Below are 13,086 nucleotides of genomic sequence, written 5' to 3' on the forward strand. Positions count from 1 at the left end.
TATGAATGCTAAATATAAATGTTTCATACAAATGTAGATGTTAAATCTAAATGTTTAAATGTTAAATATCAATTTTAAATATAAATGCTTAATATAAATGTTTAATACAAATCTAGATGTTAAAAATAAATGTTTAAAGTTGTATATAAATGTTAAATATTAATGTTAAATGTTGCTCTGCAAACCTAAATATTAAGCTAAAATGCTAAATCAGACCACTGCCTAGCAGAAGTACCAAAGTAAAAGCTTCTTAAAGCTGACGTCCCATCCATCGCCTGTCAGAGCTGAGGAAGGCCATGAAGAGATTTCACAACACTCAGAGACAGGACTGACCCGGTCCATGGTCCAGACAAGTTAAGTTAATACTGCTGAGTCTGTATTGAGAATAAAGCTTTTAATTTGGTACTTCTGCAAGGCGGCAGTGGAGAATTGTTGTAGTGCTCATGTCCGCGTCAACCACTGCTGCTCAGGATGTAAGTATTAAATGTCACAGGAAGCTAACGAGTGGTTTTCACTTCTGCTTGTTTTGATATGAAAAGAAAAAAACAGAGGGGGGGATTTTTTGCATCTCTTTCTTGGTTCCTGTGGTGCACTGTGAAGAGTTTCATCTACTGCTGCTGCAAGGTGTTTGCAGCTAAAGCAGCTTCTCTACATCAAACTCAGAGCTTACATTGATGCCAGGAAAAGATTAGATGGAAGAAATGTAGGATGTTTGTTGCAACAAGTCGGCCTGATGAAAAAGCTTTGAGTGGTTTCCGTGGTTCTTCAGCAGAGCTGTTGAAGCCTCCCCTCCGCATGCCGTACTTCCCCTCCAGTTCTCAGAAAAAGACCAACAGGGAGGGACCAACAGATCTCAGACCACCAACATATCATCCAACCTGTGCTCTGTCTCACATTCACACACGGTCAAGAAGTCTGACTCTTCATCATCACCATCAATCGGTCTTTTATATTTATTATCCTCCCAACATGCTGGTCACAGTTTGACCTTCACCAGCCTGCTGTGACCTCTGACATCTTCACTGACCTCTGCTTCTTTATCACTCTGATCAACACTTTATAATCACTGTGGATCAGAATACACTATATATTTAAAAATGTCAGATTTTTTATTTTTATTTTTTATAGATTTGACTGTTTTGGCATCGTGGAGGTGATCGGAAGCCGAATAGAACACACTTAGAGGAAGTTGCATCATGCTGAGGGAAAGGAAGTAGATTCTGCGGCTCTCAAAACTTGTGAAGTTGTGAGCGCGAGAACAGAAGAAGAGCGGATCCCGATCATGGTGTTCAAATGGATTCAGATCGTCTTGTTTCTTGCAGCACTGCTTCAGATCCCAGGTAAGATTGCTGATACCACAGAGAGCATTAAGGCTCATTTAACTGGAGAAAACACATGTAAATGAAATGATTGTTTTTGGAGCGAAGGAAGAAAGGTTAAAGGTTACTGCTCAGCTCCAATCTGCAACGATGAAATGTTCAAACCAAGCCAGAAACCTTGGTGTAATAGACTCAGACCTTAATTTCAGCAGCCACATTAAGACAATTACAAAGTCTGCCTACTATCACCTTCAGAATATATCAAGGATTAAAGGACTCATGTCTCAGCAGGATGCAGAAAAACTCCTCCATGCATTTATCTTTAGCAGACTAGACTACTGTAACGGGGTCTTTACAGGACTCCCTAAAAAGTCCATCAGACGTCTGCAGCTCATACAGAATGCTGCTGCTCGAGTCCTAACAAGGACCAACAAAGTAGACCACATCACTCTAGTTCTTAGATCTCTACACTGGCTTCCTGTCTGTCAGAGAATAGACTTTAAAATCCTGCTGATGGTTTATGAAGCACTGAATGGTTTAGGCTGATCTGCTGCTACTTTATGAACCACCTCGACCTCTGAGGTCATCAGGTACTGGTCTGCTTTCAGTCCCTAGAGTCAGAAGGAAACATGGTGAAGCAGCGTTTAGTCATTATGCACCACATATCTGGAACACACTCCCTGAAAGCTGCAGGTCTGCTCCAACTCTCACCTCTTTTAAAGGTGACATATCATGCAAAATGGACTTTTTAATGGTTCTTTACCTGAAATCTGTGTCCCTGTCTACAAACCCCCCGAGAATGAAAAGAATCCATTCTGCCCCTGTTCTGATTTCTCCACCTTTCTGTAAATGTGTGCTGAAACCAGCCGTTTCAGTTTTCAGTGTTTTTCATACGTCACAACGCCATCCGGTCTGTAACAGGAAGTCAGAGCTCGGAGCTTGTTCAGTCCGTAGACTGTATAAAATACAACTCAACCCCTCCTCCGTTTTTCATTCCCTGCACACATGTGTGCTAACAAGGAGCTTAGGAGGGAGGCATGCTAGTTGTAGGCTGTCTTAATAAACACAAAGGTCGGTTTGACTCCCCACGTCTGCAGATTTGAAGATCTAGTGGATGATTTTTATTTATCACGGATAAGTGCTAGCGCTAGTTAGCATAGCCACATAGCTACATAGCTACATGTCGTAGCTGTAGCCCTGTACCAAGACACACGTCGACATACTGACAAATAAAACAACAAGAAACACTAAATCTGTGACCAATCCTTCAGAAAAGGTCCCGCTGCCTTTCTGGTAGAGGTCGGTTTTACTCCCCACGTCTGCAGATTTGAAGATCTAGTGGATGATTTTAATTTATCATGGATAAGTGCTAGCGCTAGTTAGCATAGCCACATAGCTACATGTTCGTAGCTGTGTACCAAGACACACGTCGACATACTGACAAATAAAACAACAAGAAACACTAAATCTGTGACCAATCCTTCAGAAAGGTCCTGCTACAGGCGCCTCTCCGTCAGGATCAGATTCTGGATCAGATTCAGAGGGTTGAAGTAGCGTGATCTCTGAGCAGCCGTGTATATTCAGCCAACATGTAAACATTAGATCAACGTGCTGGAGAGCAGAGGCACATCCACTTCCTGAGGGGGCGTGGTCAGAGGGAAAACAGAGTGTTCTGAGGAGGACTGAAGAAGAGGGTTTTTCAGGCAGACCAAAATCTGATTTCAAAGTGTTTTTTTGAGCATAAACTTTAAAGACATGTTTTGGGGACCTCTTAGACCAATATATGTTGATGAAAAAAGCGTGATATGTCACCTTTAAATCCAAGACTAAGACTTTCTTATTTGCCACTTAACTCATTTTAACCCACTTTAAATTAAAAATTTAATGTAATTTTTAATATATTTCTAATTTTCCTTTTCTTTTCTGTTTTATTATATTTGTCATTTTAATTGTATTCTTTTATGCTTGTCTGAATGTCTCCAATGCTTTTAATGTTTTAATGTAAAGCACATTGAGTTGCCCTCGTGTATGAAATGCGCTATACAAATAAAGCTGCCTTGCCTTGCCTTGAATTCTATAAAAACTGAGGGTTATTCTACTTGACAGACGCTTTCTCTTGTTTCCTCAGCAGCAGCAGTTGAAGCAAAAACCTTCTACTCCACTGTCAGAGTTGGAGATGACACCACTTTGCCTTGTGACGATCTGTTAGAGGGTCAGCAGAACTGTGAAGGAACTGACTGGCGCTTCCTTAACTCAGCAAACGCTGAGTCAGTGCTGCTGGTTCGCCGTGGGCAGGTTGCAGAAGATGCTGGAGCTACATCAGGCAGACTGAGCGTCACAGAGGACTGTTCTCTGGTTGTGAAGAAGGTCACAGAGGAGGATGCTGGTCAATACCTCTGTCAACAGTTCAGACCAGGAGGACCAGAAGGAACTGAAGCTTTTGTTATTATGTCTCTTCTGAGCAGTGAGTATTTCTACCGTCATGTTTTCACAGTGCTCAACTTCATTTGACTCTTTTTGTCTCTCTGACAATATCTACCTTTACATGAGACTTTTAAATCCTCTTTAATTCAGAATAAAAATTAAATCCTCTTTAAAAAGATTAAAAATGGCCCCGGTAACATGATGATTTTTAATTCTGAATTAATTATTCAGAATTGAATAATTCTGAATGAAAGTATTCTCCTTCATGTTTACATGGATATAGTAATTCCAAATTGAGGTTTACATGGAAATCATGTTTAATGGTCTTTATTCCTCTTAAGGTCTGGGGGTTGGGATGGGTTCTGATTGGACAGTGGCGAGCGTGACGTATTTAAGTCTACCAGAAGAAAACAGACTCCAGTTCCTGCTTCTTTTATTTTCAGTTACAACATGGAAGACCACACAATAAGGACAATTTTCACTTTGATTTTGATTCTAGTTTTGAATAAGCAGCTGGACACAAACATACTGCTTCACTTTCGTCAGCTGAGGAGGAGAAGAGAGATAGAGGACTAGAGAAGGGAGGAGGAAGACCGGACTTTGGAGAATCGAAGCCAACGGTTAGTGCAACAGCTGCTCTACCTCAGCCCACTGACACATCCCGCTCACAAGGCCAGACAGCAGTAGATGAAAGAGTGAAGCAAGGAATAATAATTGAATTGTCTCGGCTTGAGTCCAACGCTTGCTTGGAGAGGCCTAAATGTTGGCCTTGGACAGAAAACAGTCAAATACTAACTACATATCATCACAGCATACGGATGTGAGAAACATTCGTACCACCTGTATTTATTTTTTAAAGTTTGACTGCCCCCCCATTCAAATGAATGGGGGAGACGGATTTTTTGACCTATACTGCAGCCAGCCACCAGGGGGCAGACACTCTGCTGAAAGCTTCACAACCAGCCACCGGAACCTCTCCCTTGGTACCAAGACACACGTGGACATACTGACAGATAAAACAACAAGAAACACTAAATCTGTGACCAATCCTTCAGAAAGGTCCTGCTGCAGGCGCCTCTCCGTCAGGATCAGATTCTGGTTTAGATTCAGAGGGTTGAAGTAACGCGGGTCTGTGAGCAGCCGTGTATATTCAGCCAACATGTAAACATTAGATCAACGTGGGCACATCCACTTCCTGAGGGGGCGTGGTCAGAGAGCTCATTCTCATTTAAAGGCACAGACACAGAAAACAGCCTGTTCTGAGCAGGGCTGAAAAAGAGGGGTTTACAGGCAGACCAGAATCTGATTTCAAAGTATTTTTATGAGCAATAAACTTTAAAGACATGTTTTGGGGACCTCTTAGACCAATATATGTTGATGTTTAATTCTGGTCATTCTGCACATGCTCGTTCCCTTGTCCTGTTGCAATGACGCACATATTCCAGGATGGCCGTCCAAAGCAAGCGTTGGACTCAAGCCGAGACTTTCAATTATTATTCCTTGCTTCGCACTTTCATCCACTGCTGTCTGGCCTTGTGAGCGGGATGTGTCAGTGGGCTGAGGTAGAGCAGCTGTTGCACTAACCGTTGGCTTTGATTCCCCAAAGTCCGGTCTTCCTACTCCCTTGTCCAGTCCTCTATCTCTCTTCTCCTCCTCAGCTGATGAAAGTGAAGCAGTATGTTTGTGTCCAGCTGCTTATTCAAAACTAGAATCAAAATCATAGTGAAACTTGTCCTTATTGTGTGGTCTTCCATGTTGTAACCGAAAATAAAAGAAGCAGGAACTGGAGTCTGTTTTCTTCTGGTAGACGTTAATACGTCACGCCCGCCACTGTCCAATCAGAACCCTTCCCAACCCCCAGACCTTAAGAGGAATTGAATAAAGGCGATTAAACGTGTTTTCCATGTAAACCTCAATTTGGAATTACTACTTCCATGTAAACACGAAGGAGAATACTTTAATTCAGAATTCAAAAAACATCATGTAACCGTGTCCAATATCTCCATCTTCACCAGTGATTGAAACGAAGAACGGTGATGATGCGACCTTGTTCTGCTCTCTGACGACACATGCAGAGTGTACGCTCAGAGTGAAGTGGCTGTTTCAGGGAATAGAAGTGAGAGGACAAAGTGTGAGGACATCACAGCGTCTCTGCTACGCCTTTGCGGTCTTTCCGTCTGATCACCACATGTACAAATCGAGACGTGACTCCCTGCAGTGTGAAGTGACTGCGGGTGACAAAGTGCAGACGTTTCGCTTCAGTCTTCAGCCCTCAGGTGAGAATATCTTGATCTGTTTAAAGTCACTTTAATGATTAGATATAACAGAAACTAAAACTCCTGAAATACCAACGACAGCTCCAAGACCAACTGAAGACGGACTGACAGCAGAGACCACACCAGCGTCTGAAAACGAACCTTCAGGTGTGAGAGGTACAGACTCAACTCTTTTTATTATTGTCTTTTAAAAATGTTGTGGTAATCCAGTTGTTGTGATATCTTGGACTAAAGCAGGGATTTTCAACCACTGTGCCGTGGCACACTAGTGTGCCGTGACAGATTGTCAGGTGTGCCGTGGGACATTATCAAATTTCACTTAATTAGTCCAAAAAAATACTATTCATACACTGCAAATAGAATAAACAATAGTATAAATGATGCACGCGAGAGGTGTATGAGACAAGAAGTAGGCGTACAACAGCGATGGATAAATATTCAAAAAGGAAAAATGAAAACTCCAAACAGGGCCCTGGATAAAATTCTAACCTGGATGAAGAGCGTGATATGGGTGGTGGAAAAGGCAACTTTTATGAGAAAAAATTACAACAGTGTCTGCGAGAGCTCTCCAAGCTAGCTACTTAATAGCTGAACTAGTAGCCAAATCAAAAAAGCCACACACTCTGGCAGAGACATTAATATTACCTGCAAAAGCTATTGTAAATGAGATGCTTCACCCTGACAGAGGTAAAGAAGTAGACAAAGTCCCTCTCTCAGATAAATAGATTCATAAATTAAGAGACATTTTGGAACACTTTTGGTTGGTGGTGTGACTCAGGATTTTTTTACTGTATGAAATGTGCCTTGGCTCAAAAAAGGTTGAAAAACACTGGACTAAAGTGTTCAACCTTACCAGAATGGTTCGACATGTGTTCCCATAGGAAAATACATTTAGAGAGGAGATCTCAAAAGTGTTTCATTGATGTCTCCTAGACAACAATGAGATCTGTTTGAAAGCAAAATGAGACTATCGCTTATGTCTCCTGTTTCTCATTCTTGCCTCCAGAAAAAAAGTTTCAAAAAGTCTCAGCTTAAGCCCAAGATCCACAGGATGCGTCGCGTTACGTTACGGCTGCGCCGCGCACGTCGCAGCAAATAGGTTCCCATTCAAGTCAATGCTCTAGAGTCCACAGGGCGCGCTGCGGCGCGTCTCAGCTCCGTCTCTGGAGCGTTCCGCCGCGCCGCTCTGCCAGAGATACGCGGGGAGTCTATTTTCGCCGCTCCCCGTGCCCAGCACGCGTCAATCCACACAGAAATGATCGAACTATCCCGGAAGTCAGGCACGAGGATCGTATGCAACATCCGCTCACTTTCAAAATAAACACCATGTGCAAACACAAGATCGTAAATTTCACCACTTCTTCAACATTACGTCATAACCTGTGGCATCGGGCCAGACGTCAGTCTCAAAAGATATCCGACACCAGTGACGAGGAAAAGTTTATACTGTGTTGTTCTCGCGCGTTTTGGAGTTCTCGAGGGATCTTGAGTTTCCTGCTCCGGAGTGCGCGCCGCTCCAAACACGCATCCTATGGACCAGGGCGAAAGCCCCGGGACGGAGCAGAGCCGTGTCGCAGCCGTAACGCGGCGCACACGCATCCTGTGGACTCCCCGAGTTAGTCTCCCTTTCAGTTCAAAAGGAGATCTGGTCAAAATCTGAAATGGTTCTCAGGTATTTCCCAAGTGTCGTGACTCCTTTTGAGCTCAGGTGGAGAAATCAGGGAGCTCTCTCAATTGTCTCACTCTAACCTCATCCATTTGTTTTTGTCAGACTCAGTTTTTGTGTCTCAAGTTGAGCTCAGATGGAGCAAAGAAAGAGCCTGAGCTCATCTTTTCATCAACATTTATAGTGCCCTGCAAAATTAACATTTCAATGTAATTGTCCAAAAACTTACAATTCTCATTAAAACATTTGAACCACTTCAAGATCAGATATTTAGATGTTAAATGATCTCTTCTTTGACTTCACAGTCTGGTCCTTCCTTTACAAGTCTGTTTGGAACAAAACAACTTCACAAAGATTTAGTGGATTTGAGAGAAATTGCAAAAGATAGAGATTTCATCCCAGATATGACCGACCATTTATTTAAAATATGGGCTGCAAAAGGGCCGACCAGATTTAGACAGAGTATTACAATTAAAGGGGTGGATTCTTTTGGACCCTGGTGGCCTAGCGGTCTAAGCGCCCCATATACAGAGGCTACAGTCCTCGTTGCAGGGGACGCTGGTTCGATTCCTGGCCGGTAAATCAGTTTCTGCATGTCTTCCCCCGCTCACTACTCCCCACATTTCCTGTCTCTCTTCAGCTGTCCTGTCAAATAAAGGCAAAAAGGCCAAAAATATAATTTAAAAAAGGGAAGAAAATTAGCCATTAATGAGATCTCTCATTTAAGTCTCAAATAAGGCTCATGTCATGGTCTCAACTATTTCTCCTAGTGAATTTTAGGAGAAACTAATGAGAAACTAATGAGAACAATTTGAAACTTGAATGAGGCTGAAGTGAGAGTCTCAATTTGGTCTCCAGAGACTTAGAAGAGAAAGCCTTGAGCGGTAAAATGTTCCTCTGGGTTGTGTCTTTAAAGTTTTGCAGATACTTTTCTTCATAGACATTTTCTTCCTGTCCGTTCAGGTTGTTCTGGTCTGGACTTCATCATGTTGTCTCTGCGTGTGGCTGAACTGGTCCTCATCACTCTGGGTTAAACTCCAGATTAAAGTCAAAATTCTGAAGAAAAAAAAAAAAGCCAGAAGCTTGACTTTCATCTCAGAATGATATTAAGACAGAGTTCTGAGATTTTATGTCATAAATCTGGGATTAGAGTCAAAATTCTGGAATCTTGACATTTATCTCAGAATGATGTTAAGACAGAGTTCTGAGATTTTATGTCATAAATCTGGGATTAGAGTCAGAATTCGAGGAAATAAGTACGAATTTGACTTCAATATCAGATAAAGAATAAAGTCAGAATTAGGACTTTTTTTTCTCCAAATTCTCCAATTCTGTCTTTAATCTCAGAATTGAATTCTAGAATTTTTGAATTCGATTTTTAAACTTTTAAGTTATGAACTCTCAGTTCACAAACACATGCAGTCAGAAAGACTTTCACACACTGACAACAGCTTGTGTCTCTGTCTGATGTTGTTGTGTTTCCTGGTTTTCATTGTTTGGTTCATAAATGGTTGGCTGGTTTAAAATGCTCCATAAAATAACCTCTGATAAATCAGTATTTCCATCTCACGGACCCAGCCACAGAAGAAACAAAGCTTTAAGGAGGAGAACTCATAATAACTGATAACTTTAATATCTTCTTGTTCCTGTTCTTGACAGATTGTAGAGGTTGTTCTGGTCTGGACTTCATCATGTTGTCTCTGCGTGTGGCTGAACTGGTCCTCATCACTCTGCTCACTGTTCTTCTCTTCAGAGCTCGAGGTGAGAACATTCAGACCAACATTAGTTCACACTGATTTTCACCAACCTGTTGTTTGGAGCTGAAATGTTTCTCTGTGCTTTATTTTCCAGGGAACCAGAGACCTCCTGATGATATCACTGTGAGTGTGAAATCAAAGCTCATGTGAACCATGTGTTTGAATCAAAACTGGATCTGAATGATGAGGGACATCAGATCAGTGGAGATGATTAGAAACAGCTGATGCTAACTGTTAGTGTTAGTCTCTAGATGAGATTAGACTGCTCAGGTTTCAAAGTCAACATTTGTTTCTTCTGTTTGAACTCTGCTGTTGTTTTTGACAGGTGCGTTATGATGGAGATGACGACACAGTGAACTGTGAGAACGCTGGAGAGCCTTCTGCTTCAGTCAGACTCCACTGATCAGTATCTTCCACGCCTTCAATTTACCAGACCAATGAGTCCACTGCTCTTAAACTTTGTTACAGCTTTTTACTGCACACACAAACACAAACCCTGATTTCAGTTTGAGCTTTAAGGCGAGGACTCCAGTGATGTACTGATTTAAAAGAAGGTGATATTGAACTCAGCAGCCAGAGGTTTGAGCCTTGATTTGATCTGAATGTGAGAGTACAATTAAACATGATTTATCTTTAACTTCATCATGAGGGAGAATATTCAGTTCCTGACACGTTTAGTAAAAAACTTAAGTTCGCATTTATTTAGAAAGAAGACCTGCAGATTTATTTTTGAATGTCTGTTTGACTTTAAATATCTTTAAATGATCTCATGTTAATCACTGTGTGCTTAGCGACTCTAATGAATGAACTTTAAGTTGACATTGTTGTAGATATATTTCATTGGATTTGTATGCTTTGGTGAAATGCTTCTCAGTCTTCAGAGAGTCAGTGTTTGTCTTCTCTTCATCATATCTGATCACAGTGTCGTCTGCAAATAAAGAAATGTTCACCTCTTAATTCTACAGAGTGTTTTATGATTCCTTCAATTACTAACAGAGTTATAATCACAGTGAACAGTCTTTTTCCCTCCTTCACACTCAGGGCCTGATCTACTAAGATCCCAAATAACGAGCGCTAGTGTGCAAACTATAATATTGCACATTCTATAAGTGGGTGTGTTGCAGGTGATCTACTATGATCGCTTGCTTAACACACAAACTCCTCCACCGCACTAAGGTGTTGTTTTTATCAGAGGGTTGCAGCAAGTCTGACTGACGAGAAACCTTCAAGTGGTCAAAGTGGTTTTCAACAGAGCTGAGCTGATGCTGTTGTACCCACATTCTCACGAAATACTTCCCCTTTAGTTCTGAGAAAAAGACTAACGGGGAGGAACAAACAGATCTCAGACCACAAAAGTATCATCTTATCTTTAATCTTTCACACTACAGACATGCAAAGTTTATATCTGGGGGGTGAGGGGTCCAGCACCCTTTCCCCCTGAGCAACTACTAAATATGAGAGTCCAGTCCCTCTCTGGTTACAGAGCCGGAGCAATGCATGGAGGCAAGCTGATATTGCTCCACCTCCCACCCTAACTCCAGCTCCTTCTCCCCCAGCAAGGTGACATTCCACCTCCCAACAACCAGTCTATGCTGCTGGGGATTAGCATGCCCATGTCTAATACCCCAAATGCCACCCAGACTCCTATGCACCCAACCCCCATGCCACCCCTGTGAGTGTGGGGCCCACTGGGTGGTAGCTCCACATTGTGTTTTCATGCTGGGCCCGACTGGGCCCTATGGAAGGAAGCCCGGCAACCAGATGCTCGCCAAGTGAATCTCTCTTAGTCTGGATGCTCCCCTGGGACCAATGTGCCAGGGGAGACCCTACCAGGGGCTGAGGCCCCGACAACATAGCTGCTGGGTTCACTGGGACACACAACCCCCTCCACCGCGCTAAGGTGGTGTTATTTTTAAAAGGTTGCAACAAGTCTGACTGACCAAAAACCTTCAAGTGGTCAAAATGAATTTCAACAGAGCTGAGCTGATGCTGTTGTACCCACATTCTCACGAAGTACTTCCCCTTTAGTCCTGAGAAAAGATCAACAGAGGATCCAACAGATCTCAGACCACCAAAATATCATCTTATCTTTAATCTCTCACACTGCAGACATTCAAAGTTTATATCTGGAGGGTGAGGGGTTTGTTTTCTGTCACACTTCTCTATAAATCCTGTTTTCTCACAAACTTCGTCTAAAGAAAAGAAGCAGCACTTTTTACACATTTATCTAAACTAACAATCTTCACACCTTCAACTTCCTCTGTCCTCTTCTTCTTCCTCTCAGGAGGTGAAAAACACGTCTGACACTAAAGCTGCAGATGGTTTGAACTACAAACGACTTTTAATCTGTAGTTTTATAGATTGGGAGTCATGATGAATGTTCACCTTCACATTTAAAAACATGAACGTCAGGAGTCAACCAGGAGGACATGTTAATGATGATCACAACCTCAACAACACACAACTCTCATTCGTGAGATCTCGTGAGACTTTCAGAGACTACAGCAACACTCTGTGGTCAACACAGTGAACACAACCGTCTGCACGGTTATTAATATACTTTTCTTGTCACTGCATCCTTCATGATCATCACTTTATGATCACTGTCAGTCACTGTGGATCAGAATAAACTACATTTAAAACAAAGGAGTCTTCATCGTTTCTGACTGAACTACTTTGATGAATTCTTAGAAGTGACTTTTCACTCAGACTCAAAGTCACAAAGAGGAAGTGACTTCATACAAAAAGAAGGAAGTAGATTCAGCATCTCTCTAAATAAGGACGCGCTCATGAACTCAGACAGTTATTAGTGAGAGAAGAAGAGAGAGGGAGAAGAAGAGAGACGGAGGATCAGGATCATGGAGTTCAAATGGATTCAGATCTCTTTATTTCTAACAGCACTGCTTCAGTTCACAGGTGAGAATATTTATATCACATCATCATTGAAGGTGCTTTGTAACTTACTTTGTCATTCTGTTGTTTGTCTCTAACACCATGAGTTAGCGGTGTACTCAGGCTGTTTGAGGGGCAGGGGTGGAAACAAAGAGGGGCACCTGCTCTTAAAATCCTAGTCCTCAGTTTAGAGTGAATTTAAATGAACTGATGCAGTGGTAACAAGAGGGGGGTCTGGAGGTCCTGGCTCAGAACAATTTGAGGAAGTAACACTTAATCCTGCATCGCTGTGAATATCTTTGTGACCAGTTGTGTTGGAAATTGAATAATGAAAAAGTAAAACACAAAATTATTGTTATAGTCTGATATATTGTTGATTATATTACTAAATTAACTGCAAGGGCATCCAGAGGGCACTTTTTACATTAATTCACTGATGGGGCATATGAAGGGAACTTCTGTGAATTCAGTCCAACAAAGAGGAACCCAGAGTGAACTTTTAACACTTTATTGACTGAGTATTTTCCACATTAAGTTCAATAGAAATGAATCCTGAGGGCACTTTTTGATGTGTTTTGCAAGGAAAGGCTCCAGAGGAGACAATTTGTAATATTTTATCTAATCCAAAAGAGGGACTTTAGCGTGGTTTCTTTGGGACGTAAGTGCCCATCCCCCCCCTGAGTACACCACTGCAATGAGTTTATGATATCCAGGATGAAGAATTCATATCACACTGACTGTGAACATAACAG

General features: G+C 41.9%; 1 protein-coding gene across 1 annotated transcript; it reads left to right on the forward strand.

The window, feature by feature from the left end:
• The first annotated feature begins 1,164 nt into the window (after positions 1-1,164).
• LOC117824562 lies at positions 1,165-9,845 on the forward strand. The gene is made up of 7 exons (XM_034700095.1): positions 1,165-1,340; positions 3,448-3,783; positions 5,759-6,019; positions 6,101-6,175; positions 9,345-9,446; positions 9,537-9,565; positions 9,768-9,845. The coding sequence occupies exons 1-7, from the start codon at positions 1,283-1,285 to the stop codon at positions 9,843-9,845; spliced, it is 939 nt and encodes a 312-aa protein (XP_034555986.1). The 5' UTR covers positions 1,165-1,282.
• Positions 9,846-13,086: the final 3,241 nt, after the last annotated feature.

Source organism: Notolabrus celidotus, chromosome 13 (assembly GCF_009762535.1).
Source record: "Notolabrus celidotus isolate fNotCel1 chromosome 13, fNotCel1.pri, whole genome shotgun sequence".
NCBI lineage: Eukaryota > Metazoa > Chordata > Actinopteri > Labriformes > Labridae > Notolabrus > Notolabrus celidotus.